Source organism: Podarcis tiliguerta (genome assembly GCF_965153285.1).
Source record: "Podarcis tiliguerta genome assembly, chromosome: 1".
Classification (NCBI taxonomy): Eukaryota; Metazoa; Chordata; class Lepidosauria; order Squamata; family Lacertidae; genus Podarcis; species Podarcis tiliguerta.
Window position 1 is genome coordinate 24,307,600 of NC_139534.1, and position 20,033 is coordinate 24,327,632.

Genomic DNA, 20,033 nt, shown 5'->3' on the forward strand with positions numbered 1-20,033 from the left:
ATTTCTGTTCTCATCCTGAAGCAAAGTTCTTAACCTGAAGCACTATTTCTGGGTTAGCGGAGTCTGTAACCTGAAGCGTATGTAACCTGAAGCGTATGTAACCTGAGGTACCACTGTATTTCCCCAACCCTTTTTGGCCCTGAAGGGATGAAACTATGAGCCACACAATCACAAGGATAATGGCAACAGCTGCTGTCCTTTGCTCCTTCACCAGCTCTCTCCCTAACAATGGCACTGGCAGCAAGGATGAAGGCCAGCCCACTGGAAGATGGGAGCCCACCATGAGCACAGCTTGTCCAAGCTGCCCCACTGAAATCCAAATTTTATACCGAAATTCGGGTTACAGTCAGTGCCACAACAGGCAGAAATTTTCTATGTGGGTTTTTTAATGTGTAGCAATGTATTCAGTTCTAGACTGTGGCTCCCTGGCCCAGAAATCCTATGCAAGAGAAAATCATTTGTAATACTAATATCCTACATTAAAAGCCAGCACGATTGTGTGTTTTTTGTAAATCTGCAGTTAGGTTTTGAAAACTCTCCCTAGACTATTCTGTTTTGATCAAGCTAACAAGGATCATTAAGCACACATTAAATCTTACCACTTTGTGCTTTTTCTTAACAATTTGCATCAATAGACAGTACAAATTCTCTTGAAGCCTACTGTGCTGTGATACTTTCATTATTCTGAACAGGCTAGTTATAATCATTCAGATTATTATTATTATTATTTTATTATTATTTTTAAAGGCGCACGAGTTGTTCAGCCAAGATTGTTATAGCTATTGCAGGTTTTGATGCCTTCTGGTCTTTTAACCAAATAAAATGCATGGGGCTTAAGTATCATAGAATACGCTGGCGGCTGCTCATTTTTTTTAAAAAAAAATGCAGTTATCATTCGCAACCCAGGGACAAATGTGTCTAATAGCACAAGGAAAGCCCTGATGGATCAAGCCAATGGTCTATCCAGGGCAGCATCCTGTTCTCACATTGACCAACCAGAGGTCCGTCAGAAGGCGAAATGCAGGATATGCATGTGGCAGCATTCTGCGCACTTGTAATTCCTAAAAGGTAAAGGTAAAGGGACCCCTGACCATTAGGTCCAGTCGTGGCCGACTCTGGGGTTGCGGCGCTCATCTCGCTTTATTGGCCGAGGGAGCCGGCGTACAGCTTCCAGGTCATGTGGCCAGCATGACTAAGCCGCTTCTGGCGAACCAGAGCAGCGCACGGAAACACAGTTTACCTTCCCGCCAGAGCGGTACCTATTTATCTACTTGCACTTTGACATGCTTTCGAACTGCTAGGTTGGCAGGAGCAGGGACCGAGCAACAGGAGCTCACCCCGTCGTGGGGAATTGAACCGCCGACCTTCTGATCGGCAAGTCCTAGGCTCTGTGGTTTAACCCACAGCGCCACCCGCGTCCCTCTTGTAATTCCTACCAACTTGTAATTCACACACACACTTCCTCCAATGGTGAAGGCTGTTATGGCTAGTAGCATAGGTGCTAGCTCCAGGAGGCTGAGGCACTTTAGGGCCCCTGCAATCTTTTTTCTTTTCTGAGCCCCCCCCCCCCCCCCGATTGTTGAGGCCCAATGCGGAACTGGGCACAGAGTGACATCAAGACATTGCATCGGGCCCCCTCAATGCTCTTTGGAAGAAGAAGAAGAAGAAGAAGAAGAAGAAGAAGAAGAAGAAGAGGAGGAGGAGGAGTAGTTTGGATTTGATATCCCGCTTTATCACTACCCTAAGGAGTCTCAAAGCGGCTAACAATCTCCTTTCCCTTCCTCCCCCACAACAAACACCCTGTGAGGTGAGTGGGGCTGAGAGACTTCAGAGAAGTGTGACTAGCCCAAGGTCACCCAGCAGCTGCATGTGGAGGAGCAGGGAAGCGAACACGGTTCACCAGATTACGAGTCTCCCGCTCTTAACCACTACACCACACTGGCTCCTCAGGCTAGTAGCCATTGATGCTGTCCATGAACTCGCCCCCTTTTAAAGACATCCAACTCAGTAGCCATCGCCACATCTTCTGGGAGCAAATTTCATAGTTTAGCTAAGTGCTGTGCGAAAGTACTTTCTTTTGTCTGTCAGGAATCTTCTAAAGTTCAGCTTCATGAGATGCCATCGAGTTCTTGTAGTATGGGGTGGAAAGACTTCTCCCATCCCCTCTCTTCACACCACAGATAATTTTATACATCTCTAGAATGTACAAAATAACTTGCCTTTCCTCCAAATGAAAAAATGTTGTCACCTTTCCTCACAGGGGAGTTGTTCCAACCCTTTAATTGTTTGGGTTGCTAAAAGGTTGAAGAACACCCTTCACTGGAGTATTTGACTTCAATCCAATTAATGCAAGTTATTTGACCCCAACTCCTCCTTCTGTGCTATGAACCTTTGTCAAGTGTATGACTTTTGAAAATCTGAGTAGGGTTAATCCCCATTCCTCGCTGTTATTTTGCCAGTAAATAATTGATTCCTATGATATCTTTTCAGATTTGACACCTCTCCCCACACAAGTGGAATCATATATTTTTCAAGCAAACAATTTGCATTCCTTTCCTTAGAAATGGACTCCACACATTTTTCAAAAACTTGCGATGCCTTATTGTACCATGTTGTACGGTTCCTCTCCATATTGAGTGTTTACACCCTTGAAATATTTGCTTCCTTATCTCTCCACTCCAGGCTATATATTAGCTTCTGAGTCAGACCAGAACTATTTTGTTTCCTTGCTCAAAATTCAAGCCACTCAAGCTTGCTAATTATTCTAGCTACTCTTATTTCGGATTCCATCCATTTTGGACTTTCTTTGGGTGATCGCACGCCTAGAAGGCAAATAATAAAGTTAGCCAATGACACAGAATGGAGATTTGGTGGGTGAGGGACTATATCGCATTATAATGCTTCAAGATGGAGGATTTTTAAAGTATTGAGTAAACACATCCAAGCTTTCTGGCAGTGGCAAGCTAATATATTAAAAAAAGCTTCAGGTCCTTATGCTCATAGCATATTCCAAGTCAGAGACTCAAATGCTAAGCCACATTTTTAGTTGGTACTTCTAGAACAGAGGTCGAATCATAAAATTGTAGCGTTGGAAGGGAGCACGAGGATCATCTAGTCCAACCCCCACAATGCAGGAATCTTTCACCCAGGGTGGGGCTTGAACCCATGACCTTGAGATTAAGAATCTCAGGCTCTTTTTCTGCCCTGTGGCGACATTCCCTCATTACAGTATACCCGGTGGTTGACAGGCCCAGAAGTAATTCTTACATTCGTATGTAAGTGTGATTATTAACTTTGTACATAGGCTATGCTATGCAAACGTCTGTGGTTTCAACACACTCAGACCTCTCCATCCACATAAACAAGAGGCAGCATTGCAGTTCTAGAACACATGCAAGGCAGTCAGAAGCACAGTACAGGGACAACCAGGGATGTGGCTAGGTGAGGAGCTGTGACCTAGGGCCAGATACAAAGAGTTGGAGGGCCACATATGCTCCCCCCCCCCATACCTGAGGTTCTCCACCCCTGGTGTAGGAATATCTCCTTGCTGCCCTGTAGAAATGAATGATGTTGCACAGTTGAGACTGCAGCGTCTTTAGGATATATGGTTTATTTACACATATATACACCTGAGACTATGACCGGGGTGTGTGTGTGTGTGTGTGTGTGTGTGTGTCACAGCACTGACACCCCAAAAGGGTCTTGCTTCTATACCATAGCTGCAGCCTTGGATTTAAGCAGAAACCAAGCATCGGGCTTTGCCTCTCTAGCTTTCCATCCTGCAGCTCGTATTTCTTGGTCACATTATACTAAACCTTAAACTCTGGCTTCTGACCCTCTCACTATTTGTGAGTTGAGAGGGGATGCTGGTGGATTATTATTATTATTATTAATAGTAATAATATTTATTAAATGTTTTATAGTTATAAAAAGAAAAAAAATAGAGATAGAGAAAAACAATACATAAATTCAACAGACAATACATCAACAATAAAAAAGATACAATACAACAATACAACAAGAAAACAAAAACATTTAAACACACATCCAAGTTTCATATCTATATCTTTCATTTACTTATTTCCTCGACTTCCTCGCACCTCCCTTTTTTGTATTCTAGTTCAAATTAGCTGGTTCAACAAATCCTTTCCCTCTTCTTCAGTTTTTATTCTCTGATTTATCCTAACACGATTTAACCTTAAATTTTCCACTTTGAGAATTAATTTTCATATATTTCTTAATAACGCTTCTTCTAAAACCATGTAATTTCATTCCAATATTCTTCTAACATTCATTAATTTTACAATATTTCTGTAAATATACTTTAAATTTTTTCCAATCTTCCTCCATCGACTCTTCTCCCTGGTCTCGGATTCTGCCAGTCATTTCCGCCATTTCCATATAGTCCATCAGCTTCATCTGCCATTCTTCCCGGGTGGGTAGCTCTTGTGTCTTCCAATACTTTGTGATCAGTATTCTTGCTGCTGTTGTGGCATACATAAAAAAAGTTCTATCTTTCTTTGACACCAATTGGCCGACCATGCCCAGGAGAAAGGCCTCTGGTTTCTTCAGAAAGGTATATTTGAATACCCTTTTCATTTCGTTATATATCATTTCCCAGAAGGTCTTAATCCTTGGGCACGTCCACCAAAGGTGAAAGAAGGTACCTTCCGTTTCTTTACATTTCCAGCATTTGTTATCGGGGGGGGGGGGGGTGCTGGTGGTTTTATCTCTGGACCAGATAGCCCTTCAAATAGAGGATGCTTTCAAAAGGGGAATGTCCTCTGTAACATAGGATGCAGGGCCACCCTATTCTGCATATGAAGAGAGTGCTATACTTTCCAGTCAGAATTCTCAACAAGTGTTTTCCATAGTGTTTTCCCCTAACATAAACAATTTTGTTGAAACAAGCTTTGGGAAACTCAAACTTAATACATTACCTAGGTCATCTTAGTTTTATCTCCTGCTTTCTGCTTCTGAAGAACTCTCCACTGCAATCTTTCCCTTTAACTGCCTAAACTTTTGTTCTTTATTTATGACAGTGGTTATTTGTTGCTGTGCACATGTATTGAACCTACTGCATGGAACTGTACTAAAAGCTGGTAGTCTTTAAATTAATAAAATTGTGCTCTAATGGATTGGAAAGAAAGAAAGAAAGAAAGAAAGAAAGAAAGAAAGAAAGAAAGTGCTGTACAAATCTCTCTCACTCTGCCCAGCTAAATACTTAAGTATTTATACTTATACAGTGGTGCCTCGCAAGACGAAATTAATTCATTCTGCGAGTTTTTTCGTCTTGTGAATTTTTCGTCTTGCGAAGCACGGTTTCCCATAGGAAATGCATTGACGGTTTCCCATAGGAATGCATTGACGGTTTTAAGAAAAAGGCGCAAGACGTTTCGTCTTGCGAAGCAAGCCCATAGGGAAATTCGTCTTGCGAAGCAACTCAAAAAACAAAAAACTCTTTCGTCTTGCGAGGCATTCGTCTTGCGAGGTACCACTGTAGTATTATAAATACTTAAACAGATCCCAATATGATAAAGCAAAAGAAAGGGGGAAAGAAAGAGGGGGAAATAAGAAGAATTCCATTCTATGTGATGTGTCTCCTGCAGCATTGGGGCTCATAAATTATTCTGCACACAGTTCCAGAAACCCATCCCAAAATCCTTGTGAAATTTCTCTTCCTTTTGCTGCCTTATTGTACTCTCTCTCTTTTTGGAGAGGCGTTTCCTCTATTTCCTTTTGTTCTAATGTGGACGTGGCCCAGGTTCAGTCCCCAACATCTCCAGATATAAGATTAAGAAAAACCCCTGCCCAAAACTCTGGACAGCTACTGCCACTAGTCCATGTAGCTTCTGCTGAGCTATATGGGCCAATGGTTTGATAAGGCAGCTTCCTATGGAGCAAAGGATAAAGGCAAATTGAGCCTGGATAGCTCAGTTGGTTAGACCATGTTGCTGATAACACCAAGGTTGCAGGTTCGATCCCTGTATGGACCAGCTGCATGTTACAGGGGGTTGGACTAGATGATCCTCAGGGTCCCTTCCAACTCTACAGTTCTATGAAATAGCGCACAGGGATTTGCTGCATGCCAAAAATGTGAAGACATCAAACAGAACTAAAAAACTTCAGTGTGTGAAGTTGACTAAAAGTATATGAGCAGGGGTTTTTCCCCTCTCTCCTTCCCTCCCTCCCTCCCCCTCGTAAACAAAAGATAAGCAATATTTTGCAAAGGTTTTTTAGCAAACAATAAGAATGTGCACTCCCCCCCCCCCAGCTTGGGGCCCTACTTAAATACGTGCAGCAGCTGTGAGAAAGGCGAATTCCATATTAAGCGCCATTAGGAATTCAAAATAAAACTGCCAATATCGTTATATAAATCCGTATCGCAACCGGGACTGCCATATTGTGTGCAGATTGGGTGCCTCACCTCAGAAAGGGGTATTTTAGAGCCGGAGAAGGTTCGTGAAAGAGCAACTGAAATGTTTGAGGGGCTGCAGCAACCACCCTATGTGAGAAAGGGGGTGACATTTGCCTTCAACACCTGCTTGTTAGCTCCCTCCAGGCATCCGACTGGCTGCTGCAAGAGCAGGATGCAGGAGTAGACGGGCCTTTTCACCTGATCCTGCAGGGATCCAGTAGCGCTGCAGCTCAGGGGTAGAACTTCTACTTAGTACAGTGGTGCCTCGCAAGATGAAAAGAATCCGTTCCGCGAGTCTCTTCGTCTAGCGGTTTTTTCGTCTTGCGAAGCAAGCCCATTAGCAGATTAGCGGATTAGCGCTATTAGCTGTTTAGCGGCTATTAGCAGCTATTAGCGCCTATTAAAGGCTTAAGGGATTAGCGGATTAGCTGCTAAAAGGCTATTAGCAGCTTAGTGCCTTAGAAAAAGGGGGTAGGGAGCGGGGGGGGAAACCCCAGGAATCGCAAGACATTTTCGTCTTGCAAAGCAAGCCCATAGCAAATTCGTCCTGCGAAGCACCTCCAAAACGGAAAACCCTTTCGTCTAGCGGGTTTTCCGTCTTGCGAGGCATTCGTCTTGCGGGGCACCACTGTATGCAGAAACATCCCAGTTCAATCCCAGCAGCTCCATCTAGGACTGGGAGAGACCTCTGGATACCTGTTGCTGGGAATCTCAGGTGGACAGAAAATGCTGCTCAAGTCCGCTTACCTTAAATGGTCAGGCAGCATTGCAGACTGGCCACGGGCCTGGCCAGCAATCCAGAAGGAGGCTGGTGAATACTGCAGGCCTGCCTGCCTGCCTGCCTGCCTGCAGACTGGCCTTTGGCAGACAGGCCTGGTTCCAGGGATCCCCCAGGGGTGTCCCCACCCGCCATGAATAATAAATTGAAGCGAGCCCAACGTTCCCCCTCAGTTTTTCCCCCTCAAATCCTGTGCTGCAGGCTTCCCATAGGCATCTAGTCAACCACTGCAAGAACAAGATGGGCCTTTGGTCTGATCCAGCAGGCCCATTTTAGGTTATTATCCAGGAGATTTGCTGCTAAGTCAGTGTTGACTTGAGCCCAATGGACCAATGGTCTGACCAGTGCCGGATTTACGTATAAGCTAAACAAGCTATAGCTTAGGGGCCCCGCAAAAAATTTAAAGGGGAAAAACATTTCCAGAATATAAGATAAAAAGCAAATAAAATAAAACCTACATACAGCAACAGTGTTTTGTGTTGTGCAGGCTCCTACGATGTAAGTAATGGGCCCCGCCTGCTAGCCTGCTCCCTAAAATATCACTGGTTTGCTCATTTCTCTATATAGGGTGCCTACATTCTGCATGTGCAAATTGCTTTAGATACCTATTAGGTCCATAAATTACCACATAGCATATATTCAACACAAAAAAACAGCGACAATTTGTTGTTGACAAAGGACAGCTGGACATATAAAGGGCCCCATTACCTTCAGTAGCTTAGGGCCTCATCAAACCTGGGTCTGACTAAAAAAATATTTTTACATTTTTATGTATTTACATATTTATGTATGTTTTGCATTTTTATGACTATAGTTATTTTGGTGGGTGTACTATAGGTATTTTGGTTTGCTTATGTTTTTTCTTCTTCTGGTCTATTTTTCTCCTTTTGAACCCCCCCCCCCCTGTAGTGGCTAACTTTTTTTGTGTCCAGCAGCTGTCATTTCCATTCAGGTGCCTGGACTTGCTCTGTGGTTAGGCATTCTGAGGGAAACAAAACAAAAATGTCAGGAGCGGCTGTTCTTGTTGGCCACTGCTGCTGACTCAACCCGTCTCTGGAGGCAGCAGGATTCTAAGCCCACCCACCCACTCGTTACCCTTAATTGCCACAAATAGAATGAGTGGGCAGAAATGAAACTTGCATTCTGTAGATTAATTCCTCTCTGCATTTGTTATGAAACATGAATGACAAATGCAAGGATTTTCCATACTGCCCAGCTCTGTCCAGTTTGGAATGAGGATCAACTGCAATCCATGCATGCCTGGAAAGTCAGCAGCGATACTCGGGATATGTTGTCACAGATCCAGTATTTATAACCCTTGCCAAGACAGAGAGAATGTGAAATCAACAAACATAAGTGCCTAGGCTGCATACAGCAAGAAATTGGTGTTTTAAAAATCCCTGAATTTCACATCATACGTTTTTGTGGTTTCCCCCCCAAAGATATTTTTAGGACTGCTGTAGCAGAGGGAATATGAATAAAGGAAAGCATGGCATTAAAAGCACACAAATTCTGGTGATTTTTGCTTTCAGCACGCTGGAAGGGCTGCTTTTTTACTGCTTTCTTCTGACTTACACTGAAAATAACTCTCAATACCAAATTCTCCCCAGACTGCTAAGAAGTCACTCAGTAAAAGTTTATGGGGCATAATTTCCATTTGTAAAAGTCTGAATTTTCCACTATGGTTAAATTGTTGTGGTTGCATTCTGGCAGTTTCCACAACTTTATCTCTTGGTTATGTAGAATATATATTTTGCACATAAACATGCTTGAATTGCACAAAAATAAATGCATTTTTCAGCCACATAAATTGGTTTAAGGTTGCAATGCTATAGCCACTTACCTGAGAGCAAGCCCAATTGCACTCCCTGAGACTTACTGCTGAGTGAACATACTGTGCTGCACATCTTGCAGTGTTCACGTTTTGGAATACATTAAATCGCTGGGACAGTGGGAGGTAGCACAAAACGAAAGGTTTCTTAGCTGCAAACGATTGCGTCCAAGACAGAATGTCAAGTCGGCAACATAGAACCCAAACTCCCAGCAAGGCCAGAAATAGGGAAAGAAGGGATTAAGACTCCTTGCTTTTATTTTTGTACATTACTTATTTTTACACACATTTCTGGCGACTCTTAGTCTCCACTGCAAGACGCTAATCCCAACGAGCTCATGACATTTGGTATTTTCACCACCAGAGGACCCTGGAAAATAAATTCAGACCGACAAGTGTTGTCTATCTGTTGAGGGTCTATATATTTTCCCTATGCACCTTGGGATCTAGAATGCTGTGCGTTCAACTGCTGAAGGATTCTTCACATATGTCTATATCTTTATATTTATATGTTTGCCTACAAAACTATATACAGGGACAGTCAACATGAAAAGATGGGTGTCCCTTGTGTTTATATACAGTCAATGACCATTTTGCACAGGGATTCCCTTCCCAATCCATGTGCATCGGTGGCGTGTGTATGAGCACCCCATTCTGCCCTACTCCTGTTCCACCATCTTTGTGACGCGTCTCATGACATTTCTGGGTCACTTCTGGGTTCGGGGCCATGTGCATGCACCACAATCACTTGTCATTTGGACATACGTTAACCATAATTTGTTCTGGCTGGCAAAACCCGCAATTTATATACATAATCTCCATAAGTGAACTGCATTTGTGTGTTATCTCTTGTTCAGACATCCGTTCTTAGCTACAAAATTTTAATGCACGAAACTGCCTTTCTGAATGGTGAGGAGGACCCGGATACTGTAGTTCTGGGTGGTAAGCTTAGATGCTTAACAATCTTTTTTAGGTGGGTGTATATGGGCATGCTGCTGTAGAAGGTGGGACATAGAGAGTGCTGGTTGACTGCATCATAATCATGAAGAAAAAGACCAGCACATAGCAATGAGAGGATAATTTATCCGCTCATCATTTGCACAGCCTTACATCCCTCCCTCCAAGGTGTTTTAAAGAAGCTTGAAACAGGAGAGTCAGTGGCGTGGGGACCAGATGGCCAAGTCATGATGTGGATAGCCAAGTAGCCAACCCCCAATTTAGAGCATTTCAAGGAAGACGAAACAGACCATGAACTAACCGTAGCGTTGCTGGGCTTGTTGTTTAGTCGTTTAGTTGTATCTGACTCTTTGTGACCCCATGGACCAGAGCACGCCAGGCACTCCTGTCTTCCACTGCCCCATGCTGGTAGCTTCGAGAACACTGTCCAACCATCTCGTCCTCTGTCGTCCCCTTCTTCTTGTGCCCTCCATCTTTCCCAGCATCAGGGTCTTTTCCAGGGAGTCTTCTCTTCTCATGAGGTGGCCAAAGTATTGGAGCCTCAGCTTCAGGATCTGTCCTTCCAGTGAGCACTCAGGGCTGATTTCCTTAAGAATGGAGAGGTTTGATCTTCTTGCAGTCCATGGGACTCTCAAGAGCCTCCTCCAGCACCATAATTCAAAGCATCAATTCTTCTGCGATCAGCCTTCTTTATGGTCCAGCTCTCACTTCCATACATCACTACTGGGAAAACCATAGCTTTAACTATACGGACTATATTGCTGGGGTGTAATTTTCAAATAATGGGCAAGGCATTGAAATTGGGCGTCACACTCAAAATCGCATGCCTATGGCCATAAAAAGAATTATCAAGCACAGTCTTAAGCTGTAAAATAAATGTATGGCCAACCCTACACACAAACTCCAGTACTGTGATCCATACTAGACCAGGGAAAGGTCAATTGGTAGAGCATAAGACTCTTCATCTCAGGGTCATGGGTGTGAGCCCCACATTGGGCAAGAGATTCCTGCATTGCAGGGGGTTGAACTAGATGGCCTTCATGGTCCCTTCCAACTCTATAATTCTGTGATTCTATATGGGTTGCTAGGGCAGTGTTTATATGGTTTTTTTAATTTTAATAAAGCACTGGACAATAAAGCATGATAACTCGGTTGGTTAGAGTGTGATGCTGATAATGTCAAGGTTGCAGGGGGTTGACTAAAGCATCCTCAGGATGCCTCTAACTATATGATTCTATTATCTTAAAGGATGGCTGGACTGGAAACTTTGATATATTAGTCATATGCAGTGCTTTCTTTCTTAAAAAATGTTTAGGAGTACTCTCATTTTGATTCAAGAAAATCACCATTTTATAGTTCAAATCGGGGGAAATAAATACAGTAAATGGACAAAAGTACAAAGATTCACAAAATGTTTAGCGTCACCCCAGAAAAAAAGGACTGGCCCTATGGCTAGATTTAAGGGGAGGGGAGACACTTAAGTGCTCTTTTTAAAAAAAGATTGACTTGTGTATTAAGATGTTTAGAAATGTGTCCTTCTAGGCATACACAAAATAAAATACAGCATTTAAAAGAGAGATCAGAGGAGATGCACTATTCCTCCATCGCTTCCACACTTTCTGGGCTACAGCAGTAGTTTTGTGAATGATAGCAGCAACTTGCCTCTACATGGCTTCTCTAGTTGTGACGGAGTAAATGGTTGCTTAACATCTGGGAATAAGTCTCTGGTACCTGTCGTTTATAGGGACGCGGGTGGCGCTGTGGGTTAAAGCCTCAGTGCCTAGGGCTTGCCGATCGAAAGGTCGGCGGTTCGAATCCCCGCAGCGGGGTGCGCTCCCGTTGTTCGGTCCCAGCGCCTGCCAACCTAGCAGTTCGAAAGCACTCTCGGGTGCAAGTAGATAAATAGGGACCACTTACTAGCGGGAAGGTAAACGGCGATGTCACGCTGGCCACGTGACCCGGAAGTGTCTTCGGACAGCGCTGGCCCCCGGCCTCTTTGAGCACAACCCTAGAGTCTGTCAAGACTGGCCCTTACGAGCAGGTGTACCTTTTTACCTGTCGTTTATAAATTTACAAATAAGCACTGCTACAGGACCGTCACATCCATATACTTAATTGTTGATGTAAGGAAAGGCTAGCAATCAGATAAATACTATTGAAGTTTTATTGTTTTGCAGAAGGGAGTCATAGCTAAATAAGCCAATAAGAACCAAGGACAAAAGTGATCCAACGCTGCTTCTGCCTTCTTCCTTCCAGAGCAGTACCACCTCCTGGAAGTTAGACGTAAGTACCTCCTAAATGTTTTCCATTCTAGCGCTTGAAATGGAAATGGCATTTGGCAAGAGCAAAAGTCCTGGGCTTCAAATTTCATTAAATGATGTTTGCCTTCAGTATTTCTATGTGTGCTTACCCCACCAGTCTTTGAAGTGTTTTGATTTGGCCTATCTTTTAAAGTAGGCTGGGCATGTTAAACCCCTAAATACATGTTCAAGATGAAGCCATACGCTTCCCCCACATAGAAAAGCTAGCCACCACTCACATCCTTTTACATCTGACCTAATGGTATGAGGATTGCAGGCAGATGACTCAAATACATATTCCCTTCCCCAAATAAGTGGGGGGGGGTGAGATTCCACTCCATGCCCCACACTCAAAGCAAATTGCCACAGGACTTTAAAAAAGCATTGGTCTTCTTTTGACTAAGGTAACCCAAAGCAACTTAGAATCATAGAATCATAGAGTTGGAAGAGACCACAAGGGCCATCGAGTCCATCCCCCTGCCAAGCAGGAAACACCATCGGAGCACTCCTGACATATGGTTGTCAAGCCTCTGCTTAAAGACCTCCAAAGAAGGAGACTCCACCACACTCCTTGGCAGCAAATTCCACTGTCAAACAGCTCTTACTGTCAGGAAGTTCTTCCTAATGTTTAGGTGGAATCCTCTTTCTTGTAGTTTGGATCCATGTCCGCTTCTCTGGAGCAGCAGAAAACAACCTTTCTCCCTCCTCTATGTGACATCCTTTTATATATTTGAACATGGCTATCATATCACCCCTTAACCTCCTCTTCTCCAAGCTAAACATGCCCAGCTCCCTTAGCCGTTCCTCATAAGCCATCGTTTCCAGGCCTTTGACCATTTTGGTTGCCCTCCTCTGGACACGTTCCAGTTTGTCAGTGTCCTTCTTGAACTGTGGTGCCCAGAACTGGACGCAGTACTCCAGGTGAGGTCTGACCAGAGCAGAATACAGTGGCACTATTATTTCCCTTGATCTAGATGCTATACTCCTATTGATGCAGCCCAGAATTGCATTGGCTTTTTTAGCTGCCGCGTCACACTGTTGGCTCATGTCAAGTTTGTGGTCAACCAAGACTCCTATATCCTTTTCACATGTACTGCTCTCAAGCCAGGTGTCACCTTATAATAGATGTCTTTGTTCTTGTTACAGCAGACTAATAATTGCCCCTGAAATTTCTTATCACAGTGGTTCAAATGTTACTCTGGACTCCTCTCTTTCAAGAGAGATGAAACTAGGCTAGGTCAGAGATGTGCGCACTAGGCAAACTCAGCAGATATTGCCTTGCCAGGCTTCTGTGCTTAACCCCCAGTGAACTGTGTAGCTTGAACTTAGTGCATTCATTAGCCTTCAAAGTCATGTTTTTGTCCTCCGTTGCTTGGGGCTGAGCCCTGCTAGGCGGCAAAGCAGCTGCTGTTTCTTGTTACCGCATGCTCAAAACCATTCTTCCTTTTGAGTACAATAATCTGATCCAAAGGAGTTAAAAGAATTTTTAACTTCTAAACTCTACTTCAAATTTGTAGAGTTTCTACAAATTTCTACAGGGAGCGGAAAAAGAAAATCAATCCATTGCAATGTACTGTAAACCTTATTTTCAATTACATAAATGTACTGTAAAAGTAAGTGAAATGTAGCGGTTTATTACATTTATTAATGCACGTTAAATGTAATTATAGTTTTCTTGCCAAAGAGCATTGAGAGATTATGTCGGCAATGACTGTACTAGAATCATTACAGATTTGACAATTTCAATTATGCGTAAGCAGCTTAGTTGAGTACAGCAGAGAGAGAGAGAGAGAGAGAAGAAATCACTTACAGATTATGGACATATGCATGAAGGTTTTCTAGAAAACAAAAAATCAGGAGACCATTAACCTGTTCTGCTTTCCAACCAATGGAAGCAATTAAATACGGTGCTCCAGATCTATTATTCCATATGACTTTAAAAAAAAAAAGACTATTTCTAGCACCTATGGTAACAGCTTCACTTGGAAGTATGTGGGAAATGTCTAATGACATTTAGGGATGCATGAGCTTCTCACTCTTTGCCCTGAAAGGGCAAGATCCTTCACAAGTGGCCAAAGCTATTACTCACAATGGATCGCGATCTTTCCGTGCATTCACTCTGAACATATGCAAGATGCTCAGCTTTGCCTTCTCTCCCTACTCGAGAACCCTCCTCTACAAATGCATACCTAGGGCAAGGAGAAAGTAGAACATCTTTTTTTTCAGATCAGGCTGGAGCTTACTCCTGTAGCCCAGTCTCCAAGGAGGTATGCTCTGTGCCCTAGCAACACTCAAAAGGAACCCCTTTTAGCATCCTTCTGTCACAACTCCTCTCTCACCAGGGAGCAGGTGCGGCTACACATCCCCGATGAGAGAAGACTCTCCAAACGATGTTGAAGCTGTGAAGGCCCCCAGGAACCTTTTGCCCAGCATTCCTGGAGTACAAAGCATTTTCTCCCACCAATGAGACAGCCTGTAGGCTGGGGACGCAGAATGTCTTTTGCCCCAGCAGCCCTGGGGAAGTTCCCCGAGGTAACAGGAGAATGAGGATGTGGCAGCTCTGACAGGCATAACCCTGAGCTGCCTTCTCTCAACAGGCTACCATGAGGGGTGTTCCTGATTTCCCACGAAGGATCAAGACAAGCGGGAAAATTCACCTCTGCAAGCTCTCCTGACCAATTTCTTGTGACGTCTCCAGTGGCATCTGTGTAAGGTGAGGGATGTGGTGTGTCTGTGTTTGTGCGTGAGCTGTTAAGGGGAAGGGTTGCGACCTTCCAACATATATCTGCGCCCTCCCCGTTTTCTTGAAAAAGAAAATAAGGGAAGCAAGAAACTACCAGTGAATTTCTGTAATGCCAGTGGTACAATTCAGCACACTTTGGACTAAACAGAGATTGTTTAACCAATCCAGTGCAGCTTTAAGTTTCATCAGTGCAATAATTCATGTTTGCGCATGGAACTGCCCACTCTCCTCGCCCCCCCCACCTAAAATATGTATGTGTAACCCCCCCCCCCCCCGCAACCACTCAGAGCAGATTGCTACCCATCTTATCAGGCCATGTGTCTTGGGAAAGGCGCTTCTAATACTATTCCCATGTCCAAGCCAGTTTGGCAGCCCCTACAGACTTTGACTACATGAGAGGAAGGAAGCAAAGAAGGGAGTCATATGCGAGCTACATTCCTAATGCCCAAATTGAAGCCTGCTTTTCAAAGCAGCAGCATTAGTATAAAACTTTGCTCCTTTTAAGAGCCAAGGTGATAGAGCACTTTGAGCATCTTATACACAGGGTAGCTAAAAAAACCACAGGGGCAGGTAAAACTGCATCCTGCTATAATCTTGCCTTTCTACGCGTTTTAAAAAACACTGAAAATCCCATACTGCATAAATATAAAATATTTTTTTATTTGGCTTTTGCAGATTGAAAGAGCAAATACACATAATTAGCTTTAATCTTATGCCCTATGTGTAATAAACTTTTATTACAATATGTAGCATTTATCGATTTGGGAAACTGCATACCAACTACCTATTTAACATGAGCTTATTCAGGAAAGAGCACGTTAACTAAAAGAGCGTACTTGCAATGTTCACTAGTACAGAAGGTGGGGGGGGAGATGGGGGAAAAAAAATGACATGTTGAGGGGAAACTCACCCCAACAAACCCTCTCATCATTCATTATCTGAATTGTTTCACTTGCTTCCTTATACAGTGGTGCCTCGCAAGACGAAATTAATTCATTCTGCGAGTTTTTCGTCTTGTGAATTTTTTCGTCTTGCGAAGCACCGCTGTGTATTGACGGTTTCCCATAGGAAATGCATTGGCGGTTTTTAAAAAAAGGCGCAAGACGTTTCATCTTGCGAAGCAAGCCCATAGGGAAATCCGTCTTGCGAAGCAACTCAGAAAACGAAAAACTCTTTCATCTTGCGAGTTTTCGTCTTCCGAGGCATTCGTCTTGCGAGGTACCACTGTATCTCTTGAGCTTTTCTTTTTAGAACATTCAAATCTTCTGCCCTTTCTGCAGAGAGCTGTACATAGGAAAGATGTCCATTCTCTGCCACACCTCTCACGAAGGCAGGAAGAAATTGAGCAACAATATTGCTGATAAGCGCCTCCCCTTCTCTTTTCTGCTTGGCTCAGATCTTTTGAATTTAGTCAACAGAAGAAATGTGAGGCTTCCTTCCTTCTGGACTCATCTATTAAGATGTTTTTTTTCCCACCCCTGATCCAGACTGTACATTCATTTCACATTGTAAGAGAGAAGCAGACTGGAGGAATCTTTGTTCCGAAGTTGGAAGGCAAAGGAAGGGGCTGCTCTTCCCACTGCTACAGATGAAGGTCTGCTACACATTAGGAAACACAGGCTTGCATAAAAGATGGTAAGATTTTAAAAAGATGGATTTTATTAAGCACAAAACAGCTTTCAATACATTATCCATACAAATTGGAAGGGGGGGGGAGGGAAACCAACTATAATGAATTTCAAAGATCTGATGGGCAGGATGTATATTGGCACAATAAAAGGGACCATTTGAAAAGTAATACAAATTATAACTATAGGGTCACCACTGTCTAAACAACAGATAGCTTGCCTACAGCCTAAAAATACTACATCATCTGGAGAATAAAGAGAATTACTATTCTGTACGGAACTTGTACTTATTAGCACCATTCAAAGCTTGTATCAGCTGCTTAGGCAGAGAAGCACCCGACTGGTTGGGGGGAAAGCTTCAGAGAAAGAAGGGTTCAGTGCAATATTTTCAGTTCCTTTTGATAATATTTAAAGTCTATGGTTTCATAGCATGTTAAATAATTATGGCTTGGTAGAAATACACTGTTAAGATGTAGAGTAAGTTCAAGAAGGACGGGATTCTTTCATAACAGCTGTAGAAATGCGTTTTAATGTATTATGGCAGGCGCAGAATGCAGATGACATGCTGGGTAACGTAGAGACATCTTATGAACTGGCAAATGGACACTATTAGCTCTCTGTTGTACAGACTTCTGGTTGTCTCAGCTGCTGTTTTTTCAAACAAACCAGCTTTATCTTCTCTCTAATGTGTTCAGCTGTAGAAGCCATATCACTCGGGCTCCCAAAGTACTGTTCAGTACTAAAACAAAGAAAAAACAAGCAAGGCACATGGGATTTGTTCTCAGTAGATACCAATTTGATTAAAAAACACACGCACAATTACTTTACACTACACCTGGCTAGTACAGTACTGAATTGTCTTAGGATGAGGTCCCAGACCTGACTGATGAATATGGATGTTATGCCACCATTATTTTTACACCAGACTCAAAACTTTGATAGTACATATTCAAACTAATGTGATTTGTTTGGAGCAGCTTCAATTTATGAGCAATAAACATTCCATTTGTTCATTTAATTCTACTCTGTGAAGCAATCGATGGGCACGCATCTCGATTAGATACCTTTTGATGACATTGTAAAGAAATACCGTATTTTTCGCTCCATAGGGCGCACCGGCCCATAGGACGCACCAAGTTTTTTGGGGGGAAATAAAGAAAAAAAATTTATTTCCCCCCCAGGAGCTTGTGGGGCCAGCAGCGGGGAGAAGCGCTCTTATCCCCACCGCCTGCCTTCAGACCAGGTCCGGGAACAGTGGGAAGACGCGCTGCGCCTCCCAGCTGTCCCCGGAGCTTGCGGGGCAGGCAGCGGGGAGAAGCGTGCTTCTCCCCGCCGCCCGCATGCAGACCAGGTCCGGGAACAGCGGGAAGACGCGCTGCGCCTCCCAGCTGTCTCCGGAGCTTGCGGGGCGCTTCTCCCCGCCGCCCGCATGCAGACCAGGTCCGGGGACAGCAGAAAGACGCGCTGCGCCTCCCTGCTGTCCCCGGAGCTTGCAGGGCAGGCAGCGGGGAGAAGCGCTCTTCTCCCCGCCCCCCGCATGCAGACAAGGTCCGGGGACAGCGGGAAGACGCACTGCGCCTCCCCGCTGTCCCTGGAGCTTAAGGGGCTGGCAGCGGGGAGAACCACGCGTCTCCCCGCCGTCAGCCTCCAAACCACATCGGGAGACAACGGGATGGCAGCGTTCCGCCTCCCCGCTGTCCCCCAACCTTGTGGGGCTGGCGCTGCGGCTCTCCTGAAGCCTGGAGAGCGAGAGGGGTCGGTGCGCACCAACCCCTCTCACTCTCCAGGCTTCAGCGAAAGCCTGCATTCGCTCCATAGGACGCACACACATTTCCCCTTCATTTTTGGAGGGGAAAAAGTGCGTCCTATGGAGCGAAAAATATGGTAAATTTTATTTAAATATTTAACTTTTTGCTATAGCATCTGACTACTTGTTCTTTTTCCAAATTGAATATTTCAGCTGCAGTATTTGCATGTCTCCCTCATTTAAAATCTGTTTGACTTGTATTGCAAACTAAAGCATTTTAGAAAAGTCACATTCTAAGGATGAGCTACATACCCATCAGGATAAACAACAGGTACTGTTAATCTATCCAGAAGTGATTTTCCAACAGCTTCAATCTCATCAAATTGTTCCTGGTCATTTATAGATTCAGGCTGGTCTGGGCATTCTTGCAAAACCTGTAACAAAGTGGTATTAAGAAAAAGAAAATTGCTTCCAGAGTTCACTTAAAACAACAGAGCAATATTCATATGTTGGTAGCTGGTAGCAACTAACTTTTTCAGCATTTGAATGGAAAGCGACAGCCATCTCCAGCCTAGTTACTCGCTCTTCGGAAGTGATGGTGAATTGTTTCCAGACTCTGTTCAGCTTTGGAAGTGTGTCTCCTGAGGACCTAGAAGTGCATCTCAGAGACTGACACAAAACGACGGTAGCCTGTAGTAACTGCCTTCCATAATCATAAGTACTCTATAAAAAGGGAAAAGAAGAAAGTTGTGAAATTTCAATCTCAAATCCTTGGACAGATCTAACTACAAAAGAGCGACACATCGGCAAGACACAAATGTAAGTCACAAGGCGTTCTTGCACTTCATTTGACTATTAACACATCGGCCTACTTTTCCAAACGCAGGAACGAACTGCAATGGCCTTGCTTGGGAAATCCAACTGAACGATGAAAGGCGAGGGAAACAGAAAGCTAACCCTTTGGGGGTTTGTTTGCTGAACAACTGACTTGGGAGGTAGGGGATGCACACACTTTTATGGATGGAGCCTGCTGCACAAACCCATACAGGTGCTTTGAGAACAGAGAACGTTCTCCCCTAAGCCCACCATGTTTTTTAAAAAATCCACTCGCCTGCACAACAACAGCAAGTACCAGACTCTCTGGCCTGCACCCCTGACTAGGTCTCAAATATTCAGCACAAAGATCCCATATTCTGCCACCTTTGTGTTCTCGGTGAACTACAAAGGAGTCAAGGAGCAGTGACAGGGTAAACATCTTCACTTCCTGTCCCCGTTCTGTTTTTCATGAAAAGGGGACCCTATGGCTGTCCCTATGGCTGGTTGGACAGTGTTCTCGAAGCTACAAACATGAGTCTGACCAAACTGCGGGAGGCAGTGGAAGACAGGAATGCCTGGCGTGCTCTGGTCCATGGGGTCACGAAGAGTCGGACACCACTAAACGACTAAAGAACAACAACAACATGGCTGTCTCTCCCCCCCTCTTCCTGCTGGGCCTTTCCAGAAGGTCATTAAGGTGCTGAGAGTGCCCCCCCTGAAAAGGCCTGAGTAACAACAGAGGAACACCCTTCTCTGGCTCTGCACAGCAATTAACATCTGCTTAGTAAAACCATGCCAAAACCTTTGGTCCCTTG

General features: G+C 44.1%; 1 protein-coding gene and 1 long non-coding RNA gene across 3 annotated transcripts in view; one reads left to right on the forward strand and one right to left on the reverse strand.

Annotated features, from left to right (window-relative positions):
• The window catches only part of LOC310665533, a 229,526-nt gene that overhangs the window by 11,311 nt on the left and 198,182 nt on the right, over positions 1–20,033 (forward strand). The gene's annotated exons all lie outside the window — the stretch shown is intronic.
• The window catches only part of SESTD1 (SEC14 and spectrin domain containing 1), a 49,413-nt gene continuing 45,047 nt past the window's right edge, over positions 15,668–20,033 (reverse strand). For both annotated transcript variants that reach the window (XM_083408891.1, XM_083408890.1), the window contains exons 16-19: positions 18,934–19,125; positions 18,715–18,836; positions 16,250–17,394; positions 15,668–15,986 (exon numbers count right to left, since the gene is read on the reverse strand). In XM_083408891.1, the coding sequence (XP_083265017.1) occupies positions 17,265–17,394; positions 18,715–18,836; positions 18,934–19,125 (444 nt within the window). In that variant the 3' untranslated portion in view covers positions 15,668–15,986; positions 16,250–17,264. The remainder of the gene's footprint in view (positions 15,987–16,249; positions 17,395–18,714; positions 18,837–18,933; positions 19,126–20,033) is intronic.